We start from the raw sequence: 27,979 nt of genomic DNA, 5'->3' as shown, positions 1-27,979 counted from the left end.
AAATGTCAATAAAAAAACAAAAGAAAAACAAAAACAAATTAATAAAACTGTACAACATAATAAAGTCAATTCAATACAAGTTCGTACGCCGGGTTAAAGTTATGGACGAATAGCGTTTCGCAGAATGTCACAAGTTGCCTCAATCACACCGTGGGACCCGGCGTGGATCCCCGTTAGTACGCCAACCAATGTTTCCGGAAGACCCTTATGATGTAAGGTACATCTGAGTAGGTGCCGAGCAGCGGCATTTGAAGGGCAGTCAAAAAGGCAGAGGTGGGCAAAAAATTGCGAGCGTTCGGAAAAATGAGCATATAGAGTTTTAAACACGGCTTGCTCAAGTGAGCGAGTACTCAAGGCAAACGAGTTTATTTTCTCTATCTCTAATTGAGAAGCCTCTGCGCGAGCGCCGAATAGTTCGCTCTGGCGTTGATGGCTGACGGCGCGCTGAGGGAGATTCCCCCCTCGACGGGTTAGTTCCCTCACTTTTAAGCGCTCACCGCGCGCTGAGCGAGATCTCCCGATCGTCGGAATAGCCCCCTCACTTTTAAGCGATGCGTTAGTACCCTCAGTAGAAAGCGCTGACGCAGCGTTGAGGGAAAATTACCGAGAGAAGGAATAATTCGCTCAGATTTGTGCGCTAGCTACGCGCGGATTTTGATCACGGTGAGCGACGGTAAAGTGTTCGTTTACGCAAATCGCTCACAGCGCGGCGAGCAAAAATTTCAAAAATCAAACATTAAACTATTACTCGGCTATGGGTTTATTATTTACTTTTTTTATTAATAAAATGAAGGGTACTCTAAACGTCGGGAGTTAATGATATCTCCGATTGAATAAAATTCAAAGGTTCTTCCGAATTTATCCAACGATAAACTAGACTGCAAATATTCCGTTTAGTGTTAAAAGAGCTTTATTAAATATTAAAAGCCACAAATTATAACAATAGGCGCTAGTATACATTCTTTTGGTCTTGACAAACTTGGCAGGTGAAATGGGCTACGCGGTACGCGTTTCTTCATTTTTAGGGGATTGTGGCTCGCGCTACTTTAAAGGAAAATATTAATTAATGATCGGTACCATAAAAACAAGTGGACATTTACTAACCCCTAATCCAACTCATTTGTAAATCTCCAGAATTTAATAGACAGTTTTAGCAACTACCTACAGGGGCGGTGCCAGAAGATTCTTAGGTGTAGGCTAATAATGTTTATCATTTGTGGGCCCCCTGTTCCTCAATATTGGGCCCCTCTATATATTGACTTAAAATTCAATTTTGCAAATTCAGGTAATTTATTTATTATTTGATATTAGTGCGGTTTTTAAAATTTTACAGTATTAACTATCATCACATATTTTATTTGAATTTAAAAATCGACTTGATGTGGCCCCGTCAGATCGATTTGTGGGCCCCTATTTGAACACAAAAGTAGGCTATAGCTCGTGTTGCCTACCCTTAACGCCGCTCCTGACTACCTACACCGGGATTTTAATCACAGTGAACGACGACAGAGTTCGTTTACGGTAAATCGCGAAGAGCAAACATTTTTAATAATAATAATTATTTAAAATTAAACTTCACATTTGACGGTATGAAAAAGTTAATAATAAGATTATTTTTAATGTATATGTAAAATATAATACAATATCTTTGCATATAACCGTCTTCGATTTTGTCCATTGTTTATGACATCGACAAAAATAACCATATCATCAAATGATCAAGCTAATTGCGAAGATTCACGGTTTTTAAATAATAATTTTTTTCAGAAAAAAAGGGAGGAGTTGGAATTAATATAATGGCCAGCCTGTGCCAATATTAAAACTGTTTTAGTTCCAAATTGAGGTAACTCGATTTACGCGAATTTTCTTTTTTGCCGTTTTTCAAACTTCCTTTACATTAAAAATATAAATATTACAAATAGCGGCCAATGTATAGTTACAAAGTTATCGATTATTTTCCATTTTTAAAAAGCATTACGTTATAAATTTTTATCAAATTTAAGTAATATTTTTTAGATACCTGGTTTTGAAACTAATAGCGTTCTTTTCGTTTTTATTTCACACCGAATTTTAGTAATAATAAAAATGTTTGAATAATTCTAATGTCTAGTTTGTGCGGGTAACAAAAATCAACAGTGAAGAAGCTGTCAACAATCACCGTCAAGGTTAGCATGTGGGGAGTGGGGACCCGCTGGCTGCCGGGGAGTATGAACAAGGAGGGAGGGGGTGGAATTACCAAGGTAACCTATTTAAAGTTACTATAGACAGTAGGCTATAATCACTATGCTGTAAACATCTGTGTCGCGCGAAAGCGATCCAAATGTAACGACTGACGATAACGATAAAAATTACATCATTCTTCCGAACTTCAAAAGGGCGTTATTAATAACTTACACACAAATATTTTCTTTACATTTTTCTGTTTTTATTGCTTACGATGTTACATTTTATATACAATATTGGGAATATTTCAATAATTATTTAAATCTTCGCTCTTGCTTGATACCTACAAAGATTCTCAAAAACAATTGTGTGGAACGTGTCATTTTCGCCTAATTTGGTTTGACAACAATGAAACGAAACCAAAATTAGTTACCGCCATACGCCAAACGAGGAGGCAATGAACACCGCTAATGCCCCACAATGGAACATTTTGAAAAAAAAAAAGGATCCACCGTGGAACTTCGTATGTCATTAGAAAGTGTTCATCTTGTAAAATACGGAAGCGAACTTCAAGCCTGAAACTGAATAAAAAAACTCAAGCCATAGTCGAAGTACTATAACTCCAAAACTATGGACTCGAAAAAATTAAACTTCGAAGGCGAGAAAAATTATGAACAGCTAAAGCAAAAAACACGAAAAAATTAAACTAAGGAAGGACCGAAATACCAATCGAAAAACGCAGACTTGAGAAAAGTCGACAAGAAACTGTAAGGAAATGAGAAAGGAACCTACTATTTATACTATTATTGTAGAAAGGATTACGAAGCGAGGTATAAGTATAGGAAACTTCGAAATTGCCCTAGCATTGGCTATCTTAAACGGCTAAGACCCAAGGGAGGGGCGACTCATTGGCGTCAGTTCGGAATTCTGGCTTTGACCCCCCGTCATATGACGTTAAGAAGTACACGCTATTGTTGAAATTGAAAACTGCGAGAATGAAGAAAATGGGTTCGATGCTAAATAGAAAAAACCCTCCATCGACTGTCCCCCTATTTTAATATTTTTGTCAGGTGCAGTAACGAGTAAGTGGCGCCCTTGCTGTCTGGAATGGGCAGTGTTCGAAAAAAAAGCCCTAAGTAAGGAAAAAAGGTTTGCAGAGCCAAATAGGATTTTATGAATCGGGCCAAGCCGCCAATTCAATGCTTTTGAATTAACTAATATTATTCTAATGTCTGAATATGTCGGCTATAGATTCCAAGGTTCAATAATATCTAATCGGCCCGATTAGTCGCAACTTAGTAAATAGTAACACAGAATTAATAAACATTGTAAATAAATGTAGTAAAAATAGCTAATAATACCATTAGTTAATAATATTGTTACATAAGTATGACACGTCTTATTCTTTATATGCAAAACGTTTACTGATAACTAGCCACAAGAGACACTCTATATAGAGGGCTTCTCGTGTATGACGTGCCCTTTATCAGCATCTCGCTAGGGGTGATTTTTTACCGTGATGACGTCACTCTGTAAATAGGTTTTAGTGAATTATTTCCATTAAATTATGGATTTATGATATTACGTAGTATTTTTATTTTTATTGATTAACGTTTTCATGTTAGTCTATCCGTAGTCCAGAAAAATATACTTTGGAGCTAACGTCCCGTAGACGCGGCCCGAATATACATGGTTTTCTCCGTTTTCCTATATGGTATTTTATTATAGAATACTTATTTCGGTTTCAGAACGGCTAGTTTTGATCTAGTCTATGAAGCTATACGACTAATTTTTAGGGGGAGTTCAGTTTAGCGAAAAGTATATTTATATATGTATATTATAAGTCAAGCCTAAATTAGCGAGTGAAGGCCTATTTCGTTGAAATATTTGGTTAGTTATGTCCCGCTGCGACGAAGAGACGTTTCCTATGAGTGGTCAACCTTTCCCTTTTCGTTAAGATGCCGAAAGAGACGCCTTCGTGTTTGGACTCCACCTGCGGGTCCCAAAATTGAAACGATTGGGATAGTTTGGAAAGGGGTTCAGGTTCCACCCCCCCCCCCTCGTTTCAAGCTTCAAGTTGAAAGCCGATCGCTAAAACGTAAATACAGCAAATTAGTGTTACCTATAGTTATTATTATTGTTACTAATTATTGATAATTTTTGTTTTTTTATATTTTAGGACGATTTACAGAAAAATATTTTGATATTTTCTGTAACGAACAAGAACTCGACCAAAGGCCAGACGAGCTGATGAATGCCAAGTTAAAGAACGGGGCAATGGAATTTGAACTCCAGTTGTATAAGGAGCAGTTGGACAATGCCAACAAAGCCCCCTAAGTGGCTGTAGCTGGTTGTTCTTGCGTAAAGGTCTCAAAAATTCAAAAACCAGAAGAAGCCAAATAATTGGCTAAAACCAAAACGGTCCTTTTCAGGACCACCTTCGTTTGGTCTATTCGCTGTTTTAATTGTTCCGTATTTTACAAGATGAACACTTTCTAATGACATACGAAGTTCCACGGTGGATCCTTTTTTTTTTCAAAATGTTCCATTGTGGGGCATTAGCGGTGTTCATTGCCTCCTCGTTTGGCGTATGGCGGTAACTAATTTTGGTTTCGTTTCATTGTTGTCAAACCAAATTAGGCGAAAATGACACGCTCCACACAATTGTTTTTGAGAATCTTTGTAGGTATCAAGCAAGAGCGAAGATTTAAATAATTATTGAAATATTTCCAATATTGTATATAAAATGTAACATCGTAAGCAATAAAAACAGAAAAATGTAAAGAAAATATTTGTGTGTAAGTTATTACAAGTTCAAAAATAAAATAACGCCCTTTTGAAGTTCGGAAGAATGATGTAATTTTTATCGTTATCGTCAGTCGTTACATTTGGATCGCTTTCGCGCGACACAGATGTTTACAGCATAGTGATTATAGCCTACTGTCTATAGTAACTTTAAATAGGTTACCTTGGTAATTCCACCCCCTCCCTCCTTGTTCATACTCCCCGGCAGCCAGCGGGTCCCCACTCCCCACATGCTGAGCTTGACGGTGATTGTTGACAGCTTCTTCACTGTTGATTTTTACCTCTCCGAGGGGACAAAGTCCCCTAGGAGGGGTTATACAACGACCGTGTCTGTCTGTGGGTCTGTGGGTGGGTCTGTGGGTGGGTCTGTGGGTGTGTCTGTCTGTCAGGACTGCGAACGCGTTCGCATTTTCGGTGAAAAGTGTAATCACTGCGTACGCAGTTTCTCAAAGGGTTGGCAAAACCACCGTGTGACGGTGAGCGTTAACGGATGCATTTGCGGTTTGGTTTGGATGGTGTTTTTTCGCTCACCGTCGTGACGGTTTGGTGTATTACGGTTTTTGTAATGTTTATGCGTAGGTTGTGAGTGTTGAATTTGTTGTGTTTGTGTTCTGATGGATGTGCATGTTGAGTCTGTCGTGTTTATATGGGCGTTTTCTCTCCAACTTCTTCTTAATGACTTTGGGACGGACCGAGTGCTGAGTGTAATGCTACCTCTCAACGTCCAATGGCAGGGTTTCCACCAGTTGTACACGGTATTCGTCTTAGTATCAATTTGCGATCGCATCGGGCGGGATTTGAACCCGAGACCTCCTGATTGACAGGCGGACGTTCTACCACAGAACCACCGACACTTGTTACGCCTTATTGAAAATTAGACCTTCAGCTTTATCGGAAGCGTATTTAATAGAGTACGAAATTTTGGTTTAATTGAAATAGAATTGAAATTGAAATTATTGCATCGAAGAAATTCTAATTTAGCGTTTCTCTATTGATTAAAAACAAATGCGCCACCCAGGTTTCGAACCCAGACCATTCGGCTTGGCAGTCGAGCGCTCTACCACAGAACCACCGATAGCTGCTTAGATTCACTGAAATTAAGACAGGCATCGTAAGCATAATAGGTAATAAAGTCTTTTTTTATTAATGAATTTATGAAGGCCTAATCTGGTATTTTTTAAAGGTTAAATCTTGTTTTAGCGCAGTCAGCCGAGATTAGAGGGTTAAAGGGTAGACCCTGTGGGTGGTCCACTTTCTTAACGACCTATATATAGTTCTGTTAATTCAAAGGAGATAATTTAACGTTAATTGCTTTAAAAGCTGGCGGTTAGTCAAGTGGCTCTCTGTGCTTTGTTGATGGTAAGGTTTTTGCTTCTTGTAAATACATTTGGTGTGGATATTTGGATATCTACGATTTCTAACGCAGTCAATGATTTCTTGGGTGTGCGAGTCATTATATGATATTGGAAATTGGACGGCATTGGTCTTTTTCATGTGGTATGCGTCACAACGTCAACAGGAAGTGAACGAGTCGTCCACTACCAGATATCTACGGTATCTTCATCAAGGGCGAGTGTTGAAATAAAATGAGCGTTAAAGATGCGGCAAGTATTTCGTAAGCGAGTAATTCCAAAAAGCCTCTGTAGATATTTCATTAAAATTTGCTTCGTATTATATTTAACTGATAAACTTGTTCTGTAAAAGGGTTTAATTCAATTGTGCATTGTTATAGTACGTCTAACTTACTGTTGTAACTACTTAACTTATGATATTCTGAATAAATTAAAATTGGTCGTTTCGTCTCAATTATTTTAATTATAATTAAAATTTTATACCGGGCGGGATAGAAATGGGTTAATATTTTTAACAAATAACTATAAAGTGCGGAGATATATCTTTAAGGGTTATCTCGAGAAATTAATACCACTAGGGACAATTATTCCGAGGAGAGGTATATTTTGGCTTGCCAACTTGTTGTTACCCGCACAAACTAGACATTAGAATTATTCAAACATTTTTATTATTACTAAAATTCGGTATGAAATAAAAACGAAAAGAACGCTATTAGTTTCAAAACCAGGTATCTAAAAAATATTACTTAAATTTGATAAAAATTTATAACGTAATGCTTTTTAAAAATGGAAAATAATCGATAACTTTGTAACTATACATTGGCCGCTATTTGTAATATTTATATTTTTAGTGTAAAGGAAGTTTGAAAAACGGCAAAAAAGAAAATTCGCGTAAATCGAGTTACCTCAATTTGGAACTAAAACAGTTTTAATATTGGCACAGGCTGGCCATTATATTAATTCCAACTCCTCCCTTTTTTTCTGAAAAAAATTATTATTTAAAAACCGTGAATCTTCGCAATTAGCTTGATCATTTGATGATATGGTTATTTTTGTCGATGTCATAAACAATGGACAAAATCGAAGACGGTTATATGCAAAGATATTGTATTATATTTTACATATACATTAAAAATAATCTTATTATTAACTTTTTCATACCGTCAAATGTGAAGTTTAATTTTAAATAATTATTATTATTAAAAATGTTTGCTCTTCGCGATTTACCGTAAACGAACTCTGTCGTCGTTCACTGTGATTAAAATCCCGGTGTAGGTAGTCAGGAGCGGCGTTAAGGGTAGGCAACACGAGCTATAGCCTACTTTTGTGTTCAAATAGGGGCCCACAAATCGATCTGACGGGGCCACATCAAGTCGATTTTTAAATTCAAATAAAATATGTGATGATAGTTAATACTGTAAAATTTTAAAAACCGCACTAATATCAAATAATAAATAAATTACCTGAATTTGCAAAATTGAATTTTAAGTCAATATATAGAGGGGCCCAATATTGAGGAACAGGGGGCCCACAAATGATAAACATTATTAGCCTACACCTAAGAATCTTCTGGCACCGCCCCTGTAGGTAGTTGCTAAAACTGTCTATTAAATTCTGGAGATTTACAAATGAGTTGGATTAGGGGTTAGTAAATGTCCACTTGTTTTTATGGTACCGATCATTAATTAATATTTTCCTTTAAAGTAGCGCGAGCCACAATCCCCTAAAAATGAAGAAACGCGTACCGCGTAGCCCATTTCACCTGCCAAGTTTGTCAAGACCAAAAGAATGTATACTAGCGCCTATTGTTATAATTTGTGGCTTTTAATATTTAATAAAGCTCTTTTAACACTAAACGGAATATTTGCAGTCTAGTTTATCGTTGGATAAATTCGGAAGAACCTTTGAATTTTATTCAATCGGAGATATCATTAACTCCCGACGTTTAGAGTACCCTTCATTTTATTAATAAAAAAAGTAAATAATAAACCCATAGCCGAGTAATAGTTTAATGTTTGATTTTTGAAATTTTTGCTCGCCGCGCTGTGAGCGATTTGCGTAAACGAACTTTACCGTCGCTCACCGTGATCAAAATCCGCGCGTAGCTAGCGCACAAATCTGAGCGAATTATTCCTTCTCTCGGTAATTTTCCCTCAACGCTGCGTCAGCGCTTTCTACTGAGGGTACTAACGCATCGCTTAAAAGTGAGGGGGCTATTCCGACGATCGGGAGATCTCGCTCAGCGCGCGGTGAGCGCTTAAAAGTGAGGGAACTAACCCGTCGAGGGGGGAATCTCCCTCAGCGCGCCGTCAGCCATCAACGCCAGAGCGAACTATTCGGCGCTCGCGCAGAGGCTTCTCAATTAGAGATAGAGAAAATAAACTCGTTTGCCTTGAGTACTCGCTCACTTGAGCAAGCCGTGTTTAAAACTCTATATGCTCATTTTTCCGAACGCTCGCAATTTTTTGCCCACCTCTGTGGAAGAAGTAGAGAAGGAACGGCGGCCTCATGTTAAAAAACCTGTCGCAAAAAGCTTTAGAAATTCCTCTTTTTGTTCATTCCCCCCATACTTTTACCCGGCATCAAGTTTCGTTTGCGCAACCCTCACGCGCATCCTACCTTATGTTATTGGTTTGAACGTTGCCTCCGTTATATCAAGGCCTGGGTTCCCTCTTTCCTGAGCATTGTACTACGAGTTATTCCCCCCCTGTTTGAAGTTTCCTATTTTTCCCAATAGATGGCGTTCGTTTCCATTGCGTTTAAATTTTAAGTTTTGTTCACATTGGTCCTGAAAATGTATTAGTTCATCTACACGGCCAATATTAGCCAACTTCAGTTTATTAATTTTAACAATTTGTGAATTAATAAATGTATTACTATTATTAAGGCTTATGTTAAATAGAATATAGTTTATGTGTAGTTGATAGTTTCATGATGGTCAAATAATTGATTCAATTGGTTTATTAAAATTTTAAAATCAACATTTTTAATACTGGAACATGTAATCAGATACTTGTTTTCCAAAATATCACTAATGGGAGTAGAAAGATATTTTCCATATCTACCACCCACATACATATCAGTTTTTTCCTAGTATTTCAAACTTTGAGAACTTTTCTAGATAAGGGCTTGGTGTTTAATTTTTTTTTCTTTTCTTTTCGATCTGAGGCATCTTTAGCGTGATTATCTAAAAGAGCTCTCAAGAACTTCTCTAGAAGGATTTTCCGTAAATCTTGACTTTCCCGTGATGAGAAATTCTTGCATTCGTTGCACATTAGGGGTTTTTCGAAGTAAGGTAGAATTTCTCTTACATATGATTGAAGCACTTGTACCCGAGGAAACAAATGGAGTGAGGATTGCACAAATTCCGTTACAAGGGCCAATAATTTAATTGTTTTTAAAGCTGCTGTCATCGGATTAGAGAATAATAGTACTGCTCTTCTTACATTCATTTTTTCAAAGCTCGTTGGGAAAACCATTTTCCTAGTTAGAAATCTTACTGGTTTCATTAACGTATTGCTTTGAGCGAGATATAAGTCCGTGACAAATTTGGGGTTAATTAGAAGGGCAATAAACACCATAATACGGTCGAGGAATTGATTTCTTATATTTTTTATTATATGACTTTGATCAAAGGCGATGAACATTTTCCTAGCTGGATCTAAGGGATGTACTATTTCGTGATGTAATTGTCTGTCACTAGAAAATTTCTTAAACGCTGCAGTATTAATCTTTGCGTTGTCTGAAACAAGCCGGACAACAACGAATCCACAGTCTTCCACCGCTTTAATCACCTCCAATGTAATTTTGTGAAGCTCTTCCGCTGTCAATTTGGCGGTAAAAAAATAGGCCACGCGAAGTTTAAAATTGGTTGAGAGACCCTGGAACACAAAACACAACAAATGTGTAGCTAGCTGGTCACCTATTCCGTCTTCATCTGTTGCGCTTGTTTCACCAAAATATCGATCCATTTTTCTGTCATATAATAACTTTGGTTTAATGGCCATTTCATCGTGCATTAAAGATCCTAATATTTCATTTGGATGCTTTAATTTGGAAACCTCGGCAATGAGACGGTCTTTGGCAATCTGTGTAATACCGTCAGCTCCACTTGAATTGCCCAGAAATTTTCTTAACGTTGTACGTTCCGGTAAATGTAAAATATCCAAATCTCGGATAAAGTTATACGTAGCTGTAGATTTCTTATAAATTAAACAACAAATCTTCAAGGTTGAATGTTTATACGGTAAAGACTTTTTACCGTAGGCGAGTACTTGTTCAATTAAAAAATTGGCTCTTACATCTCCACTCATACTCTCGCCCATAATCTTTCGCAGTTGGGTATATTCCTTTCTTTGGTTCTCTTCTTTTTGTTCCTTGATTGTTTCTTTTAAGCTTGCAATTATTTTCCTTTGAGCTACAACTTGCTTTCTCAATTTATAATTGTCTCTTACATATTTACGTTTAGAAGTTACGTATGGTGTCTTTCGTACAACAGGAGACGCTTGAGTAGTGGCATCTCTACATTAAATTAAAGGGACAACTTCAGCTAGAGTAGATTTTTCTGGAATCACAGATTTAGCTTGGACTAGGGATGTAGTTTTGACTAGAGACGTTGTTTCTATTTGAAGAACGACTTTGTTGTGAGGAACTATAATGTCTCGAGGAACAACTACGTCTTGAGGAACAATTACGTCTTGAGGAACTATTATGTCTTGAGGAACTATTATGTCTCGAGGAACTATTATGTCTCGAGGAACTATTATGTCTCGAGGAACTATTATGTCTCGAGGAACTATTATGTCTCGAGGAACTATTATGTCTCGAGGAACTATTATGTCTCGAGGAAAAACTACGACTTGAGGAACTATTATGTCTCGAGGAACAACTACGTCTTGAGGAACTATTATTTATCAACGACTAGCTTTCTCTTGACAAATGACTTGAGGGCTGGAAGTGTATTCGTAAGTTTTATTCATCACAGGTTGCATATCCATGGTTCGAATATGTGATGTGTTGTCATTGCACTGTTTTTTTTCAACTTTGGAATGAATAATATCTGATACTCTGAACAAAGCCTTTTTAAGCTTTTCTCGAGCTGAAATAACAGGTGTGGTTTCTACATCAGTCCTTGGAATATTTCCCACTGGAGAAAGAGGGATTCTTCTTTCGCAAGAGTTCTTAAACATCTTTTGGGGATGAGAATCAGAAATTTCAACGTAGTTTAAAAGACGTTTTCGACTAGTTGATATACTAAAATCAGACTTGTTAAAATGTTTGCTACAGATTTTAGCATCTCCTTTATTTGATATAAGTTCCTCATGAAATGAAAGATCGTCATCCTGTTGGACGTTAAAAATTGCACAAATCCATTTTTTTCTCATTGACATTTCATTAGGAAATGAATGGAAACTTATATTTTCCTCTTGACCAATTTGGCGTTTCTTTACTCTCTTCCAATCACTTTGTTTGCAATTAGGAACTGAGCAGACAACCATTTTATATTACTACAAATGTAATTAAACGTTTGTTAATATGTGGAATAAAATACAATTAGTTAAATACTTATTAATGACCACCACGGCGAATCATTGGAAGAAAGATCCAAAGAACAACTTTGCAAAAAACGAAATGCGCACACTCTAAATTTCAAATTTCACAATGGTTCAGAGTGCCTCTAGCGAGAAATTGCGGCGTATTAGAAATCCACGGTGGGGGGGGCGAAAATCTAAGCGTACCCAGGCCTTGAATGTCCGTATTCAATGCTTTTTACCTCTCCGAGGGGACTTTGTACCCTAGGAGGGGTTATACAACCACCGTGTCTGTCTGTCTGTGGGCCTGCGAACGCGTTCGCATTTTCGGGGCAAAGGGTAATCACTGCGTACCCAGTTTCTTAGATTTAGGGAAAAGGTTTTTCCAAAAGCGCCCTCTTTTTGTCATTGGGTGTAGTATAATTTATTAATCGGCTGGGATTCGAACCCGAGCCCTCGTGCACGACAGGTGAGCGTTCTACCGCAGAACCACGGATACAGTTATGCTTCACTGAAATTAAAAACTCTTCCCAGGAGAGGTATATTTTGGCTTGCCAACTTGTTAGTAAGGTACAACTTATTTGTTTGGACATCTACTGCGTACGGTTTTTAAAATTTTAACGAATATTTTTTCATGTGTAAGGCTTAGGTAGTTTAGGACAAATTATATTACTGATTTAAATCTAAATGCAAAAACATACAAAATATGAATATATATTAAAATATATTATATCTAAATATAAAATATTTTATATGTATAAATAATACAACCCGTGGAACAACATTTTTTATAGTTTACCATTGTAGATAATTATTCATAAGCTAAACTTAAAACTATTTTAAAAAAATGTAAATAAATTAGGCCTTGGCGCCTTGTGAAGCTCAACACAAGTCACAAAGTCACAAACACACGGAAGATATATTGTAATGTTTACAGCTGACTAGACTCCGCCTCGTGACGTGGTGCGCGTCGAATAATGCGCATTAAGGACGGAGTGCCCGAACCAAAAGGGGGGTTGAAATGAGGGAAGACAACAACATTTTCGGTACAGGCGCCGTTCCTTCTCTACTTCTTCCATGGCCGAGCCATCCGCTACTATAGCGGGAGATAGCTGACGTCATTCTCTTTGGTGACATTAAATTCTTGGCAGAACCACTCTTTGAGCTCTGATTGGCTGAGATCTGGCAACCGTCTGCCACGGCGTTTGGCCCATTTGCCAGTTACACGGCAGCATTCTAGTTACCTATGAGATTTCTATGGCGTCGGCTCGCCACTTTTTGCCAGGCAGATTGACCTAGGCTTAATGTTTTCGAAGCGCACCAACGAAAGAAACCGTTGAAAGGAGATATATTCTTCCAAATGTTCCTTATTTATACATATTAAAAAAAATAATAATAAACTTGGTATATTTACCGTTATAATTGCATTTTTTTTCCCCCAAAACGTTTAAGATCTGAAAATCGAAAAACCCCAGCCAAAGATAATTTAAACTTCGTACCCTAGATTCGAAATCACTCTCTCGCGCGTTGCCGATAGCGTTTACCCACTTCCCGCTGGAACTCAGAAAAAATTCGCTCCAATGGTGGCGCACTACTGCCATCTAGGGATAGAAACTAATTTTTTTTTGGAAGTTGCGGTGCGTAATTTGACGCGTTTTGCGTTCAACTCGAAGTTTTAAAACATGATGGACCACAATTATAGCACTAAAAAATTTTCAAATCGAAAGAAAAAACCTAGACTTACTAAAGGTGAGTAATATAATCTTACAAGCGATTCAAGCATAATTTGACTAAATTTAATAGTTCATTCAATTTCATTTACCATTTTAATAGGGCTCGTGTTTAACATCGACATTCTTAAGGAATATTTGCCTGAAATTTTAGAAAATTCTTCAAGATTGGCATCATTACCGAAAGAAGATATTCAAGCACCAGAATTACCATTTGTTAAAGTAAGTTTTTATTGGAAATATATGATTTACAATTAAGCGTGTTTCTATAAATACTCTTGTTTTAAATAAAACAAATCTAGGCCTAAATATGGCGCCTTACCGCAACCGATGGAGCCAATTTTTCTGAGGTCACGTGCCGGAAGAGGGTAAACGCTTCGTAACAAAACCGTGAATGGGAAAGCTCTCAGTATTCGAATCTAGGGTACGAAGTTTAAATTATCTTTGCCCCAGCATAATCCTATGGGAATTTCCCGAGCTTGGCTATCGAAAGTATCGTCTGCAGCTTTCATATTTATCCGCCGAGAGATGACGCGTCGGGCGTAGCGTAGTCACTCTATCGCCTCTCATTGGCTTAACGACCCCTGGCGAACAGGCGACAGGCCCCGCCATAGACGGCTGCATTCTAGGTACCTATGAGATTTCTATGGATGGGAATATACTTTTTGAGCCAAAATTAATGTGTATTTGATAGCTGGGGGCACTTTCTTGAAACCATGTACCCTTTCTCCATGCATGTACGAACAAAACAGTTATAAATAGAAGTTTCATTTCAAATCAAGGAATACCTCTGCGTATTGTTCCATACCAGAGTGACTGAGAAAAATCATTTCACCTCGGGCAGGAATCGAACCTACGACCTTTGGGTTACCGTCCCAACGCCACTACCATTGGCCTACCGAGGCCACGAATAATCAGGCCTCGGACATCCAATTTAAGAATGACTCGATCTGGTTCACATTATTGACGGGATACATTTAACCCGTTGTTGACGGTGCCGTAGCATTTTACGTCAACTAATTTATAACAGGACCTTGATAGCCTGTAGTCATAACATTGAGAATTTATTATTTATAATTACGCAGGAATTAATATATATAGAAGTTTCATTTCAAATCAAGGAATACCTCTGCGTATTGTTCCATACCAGAGTGACTGAGAAAAATCATTTCACCTCGGGCAGGAATCGAACCTACGACCTTTGGGTTACCGTCCCAACGCCACTACCATTGGACTACCGAGGCCACGAATGATCAGGCCTCGGACATCCAATTTAAGAATGACTCGATCTGGTTCACATTATTGACGGGATACATTTAACCCGTTGTTGACGGTGCCGTAGCATTTTACGTCAACTAATTTATAACAGGACCTTGATAGCCTGTAGTCATAACATTGAGAATTTATCATTAGTTGGTGGCGTCATCTACCGCTAGTTGGCAGTGATAATAATTTATGCCAGTAGCGCTATATTTGGTTCATGGCGTTATCTACCACTAGCGTGTTTTGCGTAAAACGTGTATAAACAGACATTATTTCAAAAAATTAAATTTTCTTAAAAAGATAGGTGACGCTACCGACCAATGATAACTGTTTCGGCTCGTACATGATTTTAAGAGGGTTCTTCAAGACCCCAGCCACAGCAAAAAACAATTGTGGCTCTAAAAGTACTATAATCCCAACTCAATGTTCACATCTTCGCGGTATTTAAAATTATTACCAAAGCGATTTGTATTTTTTAAATAAGAATGGGTGAAAAGCGCAGCGATGGGACCACAGATTGATATAACCAAGGATAATAACTGCCTGTTAATTTAAAGATACAATCCAAAATGCTAACTTTAATTCCTGGGCAATATTATGTTATTATTTAAACGGATACATTTTATCCAGGCACACTCTCTGTTATTATAAAGTACACTATTTTCCAGAATTCAGCCGGAGTGTTACGAGGGTACAATAATGTACGATATTTTCAATTTTATCGGAAAATCTGTTCAAAATTAACTTTTAATTTTTTTAATGTTTTTTGTTTTAGTTAAAAAAATCGATAGGTCAAAGAATTATAAAATTTTTGATCTCTCATCAATGATCAAAATCATCAAACCATAGTCTATGATCAAACCAAGTTTAACGCCAGTATAATCATATACCGACAAAATTCAAATTTACCGCCAATATTCAAACTTACACGATTTTCACGATCTGCTGGTAGCACTACGACACCTATCAACATTTAAGCGTACCAAGGCAATAATGCGTCATCGTTTCTGATTATTTAGAAAAGTAATGTTTTTCCTGTTTACGCAATAACAAAACTAAATCATTTGTAACTATTAATTGCTAGATATTGAGATAAAATTCGAATAGAAACAAACAGCAACAATGTCTTTAAATTCCAGCCATTCAAATGGCGGAGTTGTTATTTTCAACGGGGAATAGTAAGTTCTAAAAAAACGCTAAAAAGTTAAGGCTTAACCTTACGTCACATGACGACATTTTCATTAACAAAATTCTCCATCCCATAAAATCAGTATAATTCTACACTGCGATGGCGTAGAAATGCAGTTTGAAGGAACGGAGTTGAGAGAATTTCAAGGCACTAAGAAAGGCCGCCTATATCTGACAACTCATCGAGTACATATTATACATATAAACTTAAGCGTTTACCTATATCAATAATGTTTCATGTTTATCTTCTTTACCAGATGATCTTCCTTAATGGCGCTACTAAAGACACTCTACAATCCTTCAGCATTCCATTCTTTTGCCTATCTAACATTGAACTGCAACAACCCATATTTGGGGCAAACTTCATTCAAGGGACAGTCAAGGCGGAGGTTGGTTCAAATTGGACGGGCCAAGCAACATTTAAAATTAAATTTATGAAAGGCGGTGCTATAGAATATGGACAAGCTATGTTGCAAGCAGCTAGACTTGGTATTTTAGCAGTTTCTAGAATAAAAAAAATAAAAATTAACAAAATTGTACAGTTTCTAGAAACATGACACAAGCACCGCCACCATATCAAGATATTCCTGGACCATTTCAAATGGCTGCCGCAGCAGCCTACATGCCTCCAGCAGGAGCCTATTACGGTTTCCAACCTCCAATGCATATGTTTCCTGACGCTCCCCCTGCAAATTCAGTCTACATGAGCCCCGCACCTCCTCCATATCCAGGCTTAAACACATTTGGTGGGCAACAAGCTCCATCTTCTGCGGATGCCAAGGCCCAAGAAGCTGCACAAAGTGCTTATTACGACCCTAACAATCCTGGATTCGCTTATATGCCACCGCCTGCCTATTCTCAAGCACCAAATGGGGTAAATTTATCAATTCAAATTAATTTGTAACAATTTTATTAGGGGTGTGAGAGTCCTCTTTTTATGGTTTTGAGTCGAGTCTTGAATTCGAGTCCTTCAGAATTAGTTTGAGTCTTAATTTTCTGGTAGAGCCCAGTTTGAGTCTTAATTTTCTGGTCGAGCCCAGTTAGAGTCTTAACCGTACGGAACCACTTCTAACTTCTAAGAGTCTCATAGTAGTTTAAGTAAACTAAAAGTCTTAACTTGTAAAAAAATTAAAGCCGCGCCACCAGCACAAAGGAAAGTCCTCTCTTCACTGCAGAATACAGAAATCAAAACTAAAATAGGAAAAGATGCCAGCTTGGTGAGTCACGTGATCTCCGTTAAACCAAAGGGCAAACCAAAAAAAATTACCATAGCGCGATTACGGGATTTCACCTGGTGGTTAATCATTTGAATGCAACTGCATTAAAAAAAATGAGAGAAAAAAAACTAACTCCTTGGACTAGTCCAAAAATTAAGACCTCTTAAGACTCATCAAAAAATAAAGGACTTGGTGGAATATTTATTAACTCAGTCCAGTTCCAGTAATTTTTAAGCCTTGACAAAGGACTCTGGTACTCGTATCAGTAATATATGAAGACGTCTCGAGTCAGAGTCCTCGGACTATGACTCGAGACGAGTACTCACACAGGCCTTAATTTTATTAATAATTTTTCTAATATTTCAGTTTGCTCCTCAAAATGGACAGCAATACCCACAACCACCACAATATCCCCCACAAAACCAATACCCGCAATATCCCCCCATGAATGGAGCCTATGGCGGAGCAGCCCCTACCGCTCCTCCCTCTTACTCTGAGGCGACAAAAAAGGGTCAATGAATGAATGAATGATAGTCATATTTTGTACAAAAGTGCGGTGACTGATACACTAAAAGCTATATATCTCTTATCCTTGTGGATTGTACATTCCTTTTGACTTTTTTCTTTGCCTTTGTAGTGCCTAGTTAATTTTAAACTTCCTTGTTTCAACAGTTTTGAGCTTAAAGCTATTTTATCCCTATGTTTAAGTATGTATTTAGAAAAGTTTACTATATTGAAATTTCATATTGTAATTTAAAAAATATTATTGTAGCATTTTTACTACCTTGTAAATTGTATTTAAAGGAAATTACTAGCTTTAAATATATCAAATAAAGTTAAAATTGATGTTTAATCAGCATGGTAGGAATGGTAGTCTGAATTAACGTTTAATTATATTAATATTATCATAAGTGCATAATATTTTACATAAGTGTGACACTTCCTATTCTTCAGATACAAAGGTTTTACTGAGAGTTATTCACAAGACATACTGCATTAGGGTGGTTTGGCATCAGCTTGCTAACGCGTCGCACGTAGCCTTTGACAGCGCCTCCCTAGGGAGATATTTTCTTTTTTTGATGACGTCACTTCGTAACTAGCTATCAGTAAAATATTCCCCAAAGTGATTAACTTATGAAAAATATTGGAACAAAATCACTCAGGTACCTAAGAAATTTTAAACCCATTCTGGCACCCCTTCCTGCAATAAAACCGCTTCAATGAAATCGCCAAGAAGTACATCCGAGAGCCAGGACCTGCAAGCTACTGTTTATGTTGAAATAATGGAAACTTTTCACATGTATGAAATAAAATTTATAAAAAGACGAATACTCATGGAGTTGTTATTTCAAAAATTTTATTAAACATTTTTCTTAACTGATTCAGTTGATAAAGAGCCTCGAGCTCGAAAGCTCCTGTTAAGAAAAATGTTTAATAAAATTTTTGAAATAACAACTCCATGAGTATTCGTCTTTTTACAAATTTTATTTCATATCATACGCACCATGGACAATAATAAGTTTTATTTTCACATGTAAATAGAACGTCGTGTTTACATATTTTCATATATAATAGTGATCGGGTAAATTAAAATGCTCGTAAATATTATCAAAATTAATTTAACCATGAAAGTTTTCATTCCAAACCCATAGAGCTTAATTTTTTTTCTACCTTTATTCATTTTAATAAAGCAAAATTTTGGTCTTCAATGGCACAGTTACAATTACTGTGCCAAATGGAATACAGAGCAAGACTATTAATTATGAACTAATAATTTCCATACTTCGTTAGTCTTAGACTAACGAAGTATGGAAATTATTCCCCACACGGGCCACACAGAAGAGGTTTTTTCCTGGTAGGCCCAAGTTTTCCGAATTTTTCATTGGTCATTGTCAATTTCTATAGGCCTCACAGATAAGTAGATAGGGGCGCTCTAGCTCCGTGGGGAGTCGGACTAATATTCGGAGAGCTGAAATAGTGGCGGTCAGTATACACTATCACGGCCCCCTGCACGCGCTCACGCTGCTCGCGACGATAGCGGCCCCGGCGATCGACTGAAAATTGCGAAAGTGAAATTTGTTAACTTTTTTCCTACATCGACCTTTGGCGCTGACGTAACAACTAAGAAATGGCTGGAGTATATGGCGAAAACGTTCCAATTTTTAGAGTTTCATTAATTATTACTAATTGTGTAATTTTAGGGTTATAATTTCTTTCCGTAATCTCTAAATTACTTATTAATAAATAAGTAAAATACGTTTGGGTATTTTTAAATCAAAATACGCGCCGAGAAAACCAGGCAAAGAAGACGCTGTCGACGTTAATAATGTAAACAAAAGAACTAGTCATGTGTCCGCTTATCAGCTGTTGTTTTTCGATTTTATTCTTAGAGTTCTTTGATAGTAAGTTGTTTTAATATTTACAAAGTTAACTTCAATTTAAGTAAATAAGTAGTAAATGTAACGCAGATTATAAAACTAGAATATTATTTTTACAGTCTCAGAGGTCCTGGCAGTGAGTCTGTGATTTAGGATCTCTGCTAGTCTCACTCACAGTTCACAAATCACAATATGGGTTAGGCCTAAATGTAGAGATTCCCATTTTTTTTTACCAAAATTTAAGTTAAAATTGGTTTTGGTTAATTGCCTTTAATCCATTCCTGACTAAGAATCTCGATAACTTAGTAGTCCCACGCTCACATTAAAGTAATCAGCTTTTTTTAAGTAAAATTCATTAAGATTCAATTAAAATTACTGGATGATGTAGAGAATATGCTGGATGATGTGGATAAACATTCTTTTCGTTTCTGATGGTAGTTATATTCGAATTTGAAACTTTATCGTATATTGGCTCATATGTAATGCCACCAATTAAGTAATAGGTAGTGATGTACATCTGGTTCCAAATTCTACGATTACGCATTAGCCTCACAACAGACTATCATTAACTGAAGTACCTTAAAATGCAAACCACAAACCAATCTTCCATGTGAAGTGTATGCTTCGTTGACTACAAAATCATTCCTAGAGATGCTCTTAATCCACAGTTTGTATAAATTTTCATCAGCGGGTAACTGATGAAATGACACTTTGGCCTTCTTAAAAGTAGATGAACACAATGGAACAGAACAATGCTGGTATTTTTTAATTGGGTAAATTGGAGGGGCAGGTCACTTCCTTGATTAACGACGCATCTCTCATAAGATTAAATCGTGATTATTTTGATTAAATTCAATTTAATCATGATTATGTTGATTAAATCATGTTTAATTAATTAATATAATCTTTAAATCTGATTTAATCATGACTAAATGATTAAATCTGATATAAATGATTGAAATGATTAAATCGTGATTAGTATGATTAAATCGCGATTAGAAATTAGAACGAGAATCAGAATGATTATATTGCTGATTGGAATGATTATAATTGTGCGTGATTTTATCGAGCTTATTAGAATAATTTACTAAATGATTAGAATTATTATTTCGTATTTACCGCGCTCGATAAAATCTCGATTCGACCGATTATATTGATTAAATCGTGATTAAAATGTTTAAATCATGATTAAGTTTAAATTGTGATTAAAATGTTTAAATCTAATTAAAATGTTTAAATCTGATTAAAATGATTAAATCCTGATTAAAAAGATTAGATCCTGATTAGAATGATTAAATCTCGTTTAAAGCGTGATTAGATTTTCTAATCTTGATTAATTTTTGTTAAAGTCATTCAACAGTACTAGTCTGTTCTTACTAGTCAGTTTTCTGTTGTACTACCATCGTTTCATTAATTGTAATGTATATATATATTTTAACCAAGTCGAAAATAAACCGTTCATTACTTGTAGCTGATGTCACTGGATTTATTTCGGTATCTGCGCTCTGCTCCGTGTTGCTGTTGAAAACGTGAACAATTTTTTTAATTTTAATTACCCTGATTTAATCACGATTACCTTGATTTAATAATTTTACTATGATTAAGACGCACCCAAAATGGAAGTGACCTGCCCCTCCCGGTAATTTTCACTTATTAAAAAAACAGGATGTAACGCAGCCAGGGTAATAGCATTTGAGCAAAGTATTAATGTTTTATCTTATGCAAATTATAAAGAACAAAGATTGGTGAATATGACAAACATTATGAGCAGTTATCATAAATATAGTCTTAAATAACTACAAAATACAGTTTTTAATAACTTGAAAACTCATTGCCAATACAAAACTTAAACCATTTATGGTTAGGCTTAGCAATAAAATGTTACCACTCAAAATATTGAGATATTTATTAAAAAAAAAAATTTGAAATGAAAACTTACATACTTAAAAAGTGTTATTACTAATTGTTTATTACAAACTTCTCCAAATTCAATAAAACAGTTGGAAAAAAACTTCACTAATGCAAATTCATCGCCATTGAAACGTATGTTAAACTTCCCGCCTCTTTGATAGATTCCGGTTGTTACACCAGCGTTCCAAGCGACGGAAAATCGCTGTCGCGAAAATACATGGGGAGGAAATTCTTTGCCGGGGCCGCTATCGTCGCGAGCAGCGTGAGCGCGTGCAGGGGGCCGTGACACTATACAGACCGTGATGGGCGCGCTCGTATCTTTTGATACTTTTAGGATACGAGATGATACTTTATCCGAAAAATAAAAATAAAATTATACGATTTTGATATGATCTTCTACATTACAAAATGATCGCGATAGAATTTTGAAGGAAATAAATTGGGAGCGAACTATATTTGAAAAGATTCTTCTCTTACCTAGCCTAGCGAAAAAAAGAGCGGAATAGAGCTAGTGCTTCCATTTGTTGTATTAGAAATTACACGATAGATTTTTTCTGGTTTCTCTTCAATTTTGTTTGTATTTGAGAGGAAATATTTTAGCGCCATCTAGATATGCCGATATACACTATTTGAGCGGCGAACCTATCTCACGTGATACTGAAATATAGCCAAACCCGAAACACTGTTAAGTGGTCACTGATAGAAGGGAGAGGAGCGGTCAAAAAGCGCACAGTTTTTCTCGCTGTTTTTAACGAGGGGGGGGGGCGGAAAGCGGAGACTTTGATTCTGCGCCGCGCAGCCTGAAAGGCGATTTCAAAACTAAAAACAAAACTCCCAAAAGTTATTTTTCCCACCGTCCCACGCAGACGCCGTTAGAGAGTCATGTGTGTTGCAAACTGGCGGTGTGGGCTGTGGCGATGCAATAGCTTTATTTATTTTCCATAATTTGGTTTTTGAAAATACTAAAATTAAAATCGATTCTAATCCATAAAATCAAAATCAAATGTTGAAGGATTTACTACTGAATCAATAATCAAAAGATAAAAATTGAAATATTCATTTTAATACTTAGAACTTTTGATATGAAAAAAATTTGATTCTACTTTCTCGTGGAACGTATTTGAAATATTTTGAAATATACTTTTCATAATAATTAAAACTAAAGAAGTATTTGAAATGATACTTATCCAAATCATTAAAGATTTCTATTGATATTTTTCAGGCAAGGGCAAAAAAGAATTGAAATTAATTGAAACTCTCATATCTTTAAAGAAATTTGAAAGATCGTGAAAAAATCAAAGGGCCAAAACTAAATAAAATGAAAGATTGTGAATGATTTTGTCGCCATCTTTGCTCAAAAATATCAAAAATAAAATGATATTTTATAGAAATTTCAGAGGGAAAAATTGATAGTATAGTATAGCTGCTGCCATCTATGTAAAAAGATACGAAAAAGATAGATAGAAATTTTTTTGTGCATCACTGTATACAGATACCTCAAAGATAAAAATAATTCAACTTTTTATTGAATTCTCGAAATTTTCCCTCTTTTTACACAGCTAACGATATAATTTGAGGGAGTCCCGTGGACTCTTTACCCCCTTCTAAAAACATTTTTTTAGGAGTTCCGTGATTTTTTTCAGTGGTTTTTGACGCGTGGACTGCCGCTATTTACAAGTCTGGGGTGGTATCGGTTAATTACCTTCCCGCCAAAATTACGCCTGGCCAGAGACGAGATTCCGATAATGCATTGTAGAAGGTAAATGATAAAGTTCCTTGATTTTCAGTCCCGTTGCCACTAATGGTAAGCTTAAAGCCTATGGAGAAAATCCGGTCTATATTATTCTCAACTCAATGATTAAAAGCCATACCAAGCCTTGAAGACTTAGGCCTAGGCTCAAAAGAATCTGCCCCAGAAAAGCTCAACCTGAATTTCAACTATTTTTTCCAATAAACCTGCTTCTTTTTTTGACAATGCAAATTTATTTTAGAACCTGAGTCTCCGAAAACTTCATTAATTTGCATACAGTGGCGGACTGGGTCTAATATTTTGGGCTGCCAGAAGACAAAGGGCTCCAGCTTTAACAACTATAACGCTATCATGTTTGAGGGGCCCACTTCATGAACGGTCCGTGGGGCCCACCTGCCACCGGGCAGGTTCACTCTATGGCCAGTCCGCCACTGTTTGCATATTAATTGCATTAACAGCACTTGACAGTATGTTGTAGGCAAGGTGAATACAGATACGCTATAAGTGTTGTAGGTAGTTCATTTTAGCTCCTAAGCCTTGGTTGTTCAAACCGGTTTGTTTTCTAAATTAATGGCCGTCGGTTTATCCATGGACTAATTAACAACAGGGACGGCCCAGATCTATAACATTTCCCTATACAGACCCCCCCCCCCCAAAGTGTTAACGCGTTCAGCAGCGTTGCCAGGCAAATATTTTTTATCCTGGTGATTCAAACGTCATAAACAGGAAACAGATTTTTAACGGTTTTAGCGGTTGTGATTTGAAATTTCAGATTGTTGTTTTGTAACAAAGGAAACCCCAAACGTCTCTCATAACCATCCATGTTATCACGTTAAATAACTATAATTATAATTATTATTTTAGTATAATTGGTATAGTTAAATGATATTTTTTCTACCTCCGATTCTAAGATAGAATCGAAATTATCTCGGAAATTATTCATCATCAAAAAAAGGTAAACAACTATTAAGCCTTGGTACAATCATTTATATTTACGAATAATATTATATTATGATAATAATAATTACCATAACAAATTTGGGAATTGCTTCCAGACGTTAAGCAGAATGTTTTACTATATGTACGATCGGAAAAGCTCGACATTCTAAATTTTTACGACGATTAATTTAAAAGACTAATATATTAGCACCGCATGGTAATCTCGTGGTTCAACTTTTAAATTCCAAGGAAGCTTCTTTCCCTATTATCCCCCCCCCTCCCCCCGCTTATTTTGAATCACCAGCCTATACAAGCATTTCCTGTTATGCCCGCGAGTACCGCTAGAGTGCGTCGATGCTAGTTCTTTTTACTTTTTTCCCGGGCCGGACCGTCCCTATGGTTTATCAGACGAAGAGCTAATTGTGCGACGGTGAAATCGGTATTTGAGATTCGATGACGTCAAATATTACCTAGGATACGGAGGACGCAATAACTGTGAAACAAGCCGTTAGTGAAGAAATAGAGCTAGTGGCATACTTAAGAGTAATTATGTTACATAATTTATGGTATAATTGAAAGCATTAATATAAGCGCTTAAATAAATCATCCTCACAGGAAATCGCCAAGAAGTAATATTTCCGAGAGCCAGGACCCGCAAGGTATTGTTTATACAGGGTGTTTCAAGGTTATGCAAAAATTTTAAGGAGTTGTAGGGGGTGAGTTGAGATGTATGCCTGTTTTTTTTTGTTTTTTTTTTCATTTTCCTAGAATGAGTTAAAAGAGCGCCAGAGAGATTCAAAGTGTGGCCTACTAGCCCTTGGAAGTAGGCTGCACCAAGCACGGGGATGCGCCGGTTCGGGTACGTTTCCTGGTAGAGACGTTGAGCAGCCAAAGCATTGCCATCCGTTAGTCCATACGCGAAATGAATATCCGCCAGTTCTTCCGAAATGATCTCCATTGTTGCAGTTTGAAAGTGATGAGAAATGGCGGTCCATCATGACTTTAAATTATGTTTAAGTTTACTTTTGTACGCTGGTTACGTCGATTTGTTTACATAGTCCTTTTATGCCTATCACACGAACCCAAACCTTAATGTTCGCATTTCCCTGCTGCTTGGTTTTGCGCTTGTTGTAGCCTACTTCCAGGGGCTCTTAGGCCACATTTTGAAGCTCTCTGGCGCTATTTTAACTCATCGTAGGAAAATGGGGGGAAAACAGGCATACTTCTCAACTCACCCCCTACACCTCCTTAAAATTTTTCCATAACCTTCTGAAACACCCTGTATAGTGCTTGTGGAAATAATGGAAACTTTTCACCAGTAAACAGGACGTCGTGTTTTTGCCAAGCCTTAATATGTCAAAAAAGCTACCTGGTTAACATGGAACGCCATGGGAAACGCTTGTTGTTGCCGTCTAGGAGCAACAAACACCACACACCACACAAGGAGAACGCAACCCGTCAAAAGTTGTGGATTTTCTTGCGTACGTTTTTCATTGGCTAGACGCTTTAGCACCTGCTGCCGTGGGAAGGGGAAAATTCGGAAATTGTCTACCCCCGCCCGTAAAACGTTCATCGTAAAGGCTCGTGACGCTCGTCCAATGAAATTCGTACACAACCCTTCGTTAGCGTGTTTTAAGGCTAGCTGCGTTATCCTTGTGTTTGTTGCTCCTAGCTGCCGTAAAGGATAAAAGTTTCCATTATTTTCAAAAGCACTATATAAACAGTGACTTGCAGGTCCTCAGTGCCGGATTAAGAGGGCACATTTAGCAATCGCTAGCCGCTAAATTTCCTATGCGGACCGTCCCTGTGTATACATTAATTAGTCCATGGGTGGGCAAACGGGGAAATTGCTCCACCACCCCTTTCTTTAGCCATACTTTTTGGGGAGTGCAGTGACGAAGAAGAGTGATCCAGTTACTTGAAATGTGTGTTACATCAATTTCGGGAAACTTATATCCCTATTCCTACTAAGCTTTAGCTATAGCTCGTTCATTTATCGGATCGTTGTATGTGTAAAGGTTGTATATTTCATCGGGCGAGTTCGCTATATGACTTGAAATAATTTCTGCCGGCGTCCATGCTCTCAGTAGCGTAGGGGGTGGACTTGCCCCTTGGTCCACCCACCTGGTTATGCCACGGCATGCTCCTCTCTATTTGAACTTTGTTTGAACCCAAAAACCAACCTTTTTCTATTTGACTAGGCAAAACCCTAACTTTTCGCCCTACCCCTCTAAGACGAAGCACTTAATTACATACGTTCCTGAATTACATAAGTGACAATTCACAACGTAACTTAAACCAAAAAATAAATAAAAATGCCATAGCACCCACTTAAAGGAAGTAATAACTGGACCATGATTATCCAAATTATAGTTAGACTATTCATATTTGTTTAATGCTGGGAAAATGTTGTAAATTCAAATCCTAACGATGTTTATATAAAAAACTATGTTGGGGCCAAACAAAATGAACAAGGGTGGGGCAACCCCCTCTATGCTAAGCGGCCTGACACGGAGTCACAGAGTGGACAAGAGATTGGTTATACAAGGTTACAAGGTAGTCGTTTTGGTACGGTTCTACCTCTATAGATCACCGTAAAACGAAATAGAGGCTACGCGGCAGTGGCGGACTGGGTCTAAAAATGTGGACTGCCAGGGGTCAAAGGGGGCCCACCCAAAACCAGAGGCGTAGACAGGGGGGACACACCGAGGGGCTGATCCCTCCGCGTAATCGGTGTACAGAGCCGTACCTTTGACTGTACTAATGGGATTACGCGTGATCTTTGAAGTCCCTGCCTTTGGCAGTGGTAATCTAAGCGTAATCCGGTGTACATATTTTCTAAGAGTGGTTAGCCCCTCGGGAGACACCCTCCGAAAAAGGAACATTCCCCCCTGAAATATTGTTTTATGTTAATAATTTTTTCGCTTTAATTATTTTTACTCAATTGTGTGCGAACTACGCTACTGCCGAAAACTAGAAGGATAAATGCTTTAATATTTTTAATTAAATAAAGGAATACCACTGGGCATGCCTCAGGCTGGAATCAAACCAGCGACCTGTGGGTTGCGGTCCCAACGCCTCTTCCTTTTGGACTACTAAGCCCACAATATAGGTGTTCCCTTGTCTCGCGTAAAAAAATATGTCCCGATTTTTTATTAAGCCATAGCATTTTATATATCACCTAGTTGTAACAGTTCCTTTCAATTGGAATACTCTTTAAAACGGCAACTCATAGGTCGCTGGTTCGTCGCCATTTATAAAAGAAATGTTTTAGCTATATAATGTTTTTAATAATTACAGATAACATATTAAAGGCAATATACAGTCGATACTAAATGTAAACATAATTATACAGATTGTTATTTTTAGTTTATATTTTAGATAAATGCCGAAATTTTACTTATTAACCGGTTGTTTAAAAGCATGTTTCATGTTCCACTATATTTTGAGTAATCGTTGGAATACACTAGATGACTGTGCGAATCTGTCCATAATTGCTTCTACATCCAATTCATCTAACAATTCCTTTTCAATTAAGCAATAATTTTAATACGTCGAAGATCGAAGCAAAAGAAAGCAATTCCAACATAACTTCATCTTTACTGATTCGTGGAGAAAGCTTAACACCATCCAAGGCGCCATCTTCTAGGCCCTTCTCTGTCATATTTTTAAAATTTGCTGTGTCCAAGCAAGATAAATCTTTATACAACTTTTTGTGTTGTAAAAAACGTGAATCTAGTGACTGGACAATG

The 27,979-nt window shown here is 37.1% G+C and overlaps 2 protein-coding genes, 1 long non-coding RNA gene and 1 other non-coding gene across 6 annotated transcripts; 2 read left to right on the top strand and 2 right to left on the bottom strand.

The window, feature by feature from the left end:
• Positions 1-11,110: 11,110 nt before the first annotated feature.
• Positions 11,111-12,218, bottom strand: LOC149961937 (uncharacterized). The gene is made up of 2 exons (XM_090172385.1): positions 11,886-12,218; positions 11,111-11,827 (listed from the first exon to the last, which is right to left on the bottom strand). The coding sequence occupies exon 2, from the start codon at positions 11,816-11,818 to the stop codon at positions 11,234-11,236; it is 585 nt and encodes a 194-aa protein (XP_090028511.1). The 5' UTR covers positions 11,819-11,827; positions 11,886-12,218; the 3' UTR covers positions 11,111-11,233.
• Positions 12,219-12,634: 416 nt separating this feature from the next.
• Positions 12,635-15,769, top strand: LOC149961935 (uncharacterized). 3 transcript variants are annotated; one of them, XR_016481162.1, is made up of 5 exons: positions 12,635-13,600; positions 13,685-13,803; positions 13,884-14,005; positions 15,513-15,545; positions 15,620-15,769. It is a non-coding gene; the product is annotated as an uncharacterized LOC149961935 (long non-coding RNA). The 3 variants fall into 3 exon arrangements; XR_016481165.1 differs by lacking the exon at positions 15,620-15,769 and having other exon boundaries at positions 15,513-15,548; XR_016481163.1 differs by lacking the exon at positions 15,620-15,769 and having other exon boundaries at positions 13,884-15,548.
• On the bottom strand, positions 14,753-14,825 carry TRNAT-GGU (transfer RNA threonine (anticodon GGU)). Its single transcript has one exon. It is a non-coding gene; the product is annotated as a tRNA-Thr (tRNA).
• An 80-nt stretch (positions 15,770-15,849) lies between the features above and the next one.
• Positions 15,850-18,571, top strand: Wbp2 (WW domain binding protein 2). Its single transcript, XM_090177520.1, has 6 exons — positions 15,850-15,867; positions 15,929-16,022; positions 16,116-16,218; positions 16,290-16,521; positions 16,575-16,906; positions 17,616-18,571. Exons 2-6 carry the CDS (start codon positions 15,967-15,969, stop codon positions 17,766-17,768), a joined length of 876 nt encoding a protein of 291 aa, XP_090033646.1. The 5' UTR covers positions 15,850-15,867; positions 15,929-15,966; the 3' UTR covers positions 17,769-18,571.
• Positions 18,572-27,979: the final 9,408 nt, after the last annotated feature.

This window comes from Leiobunum rupestre, chromosome 1, assembly GCF_980474605.1.
Source record: "Leiobunum rupestre chromosome 1, qqLeiRupe1.1.hap1, whole genome shotgun sequence".
Classification (NCBI taxonomy): Eukaryota; Metazoa; Arthropoda; class Arachnida; order Opiliones; family Sclerosomatidae; genus Leiobunum; species Leiobunum rupestre.
Note: the sequence above shows the minus strand (reverse complement) of the source record. Positions and strands in the feature narration are given on the sequence as shown.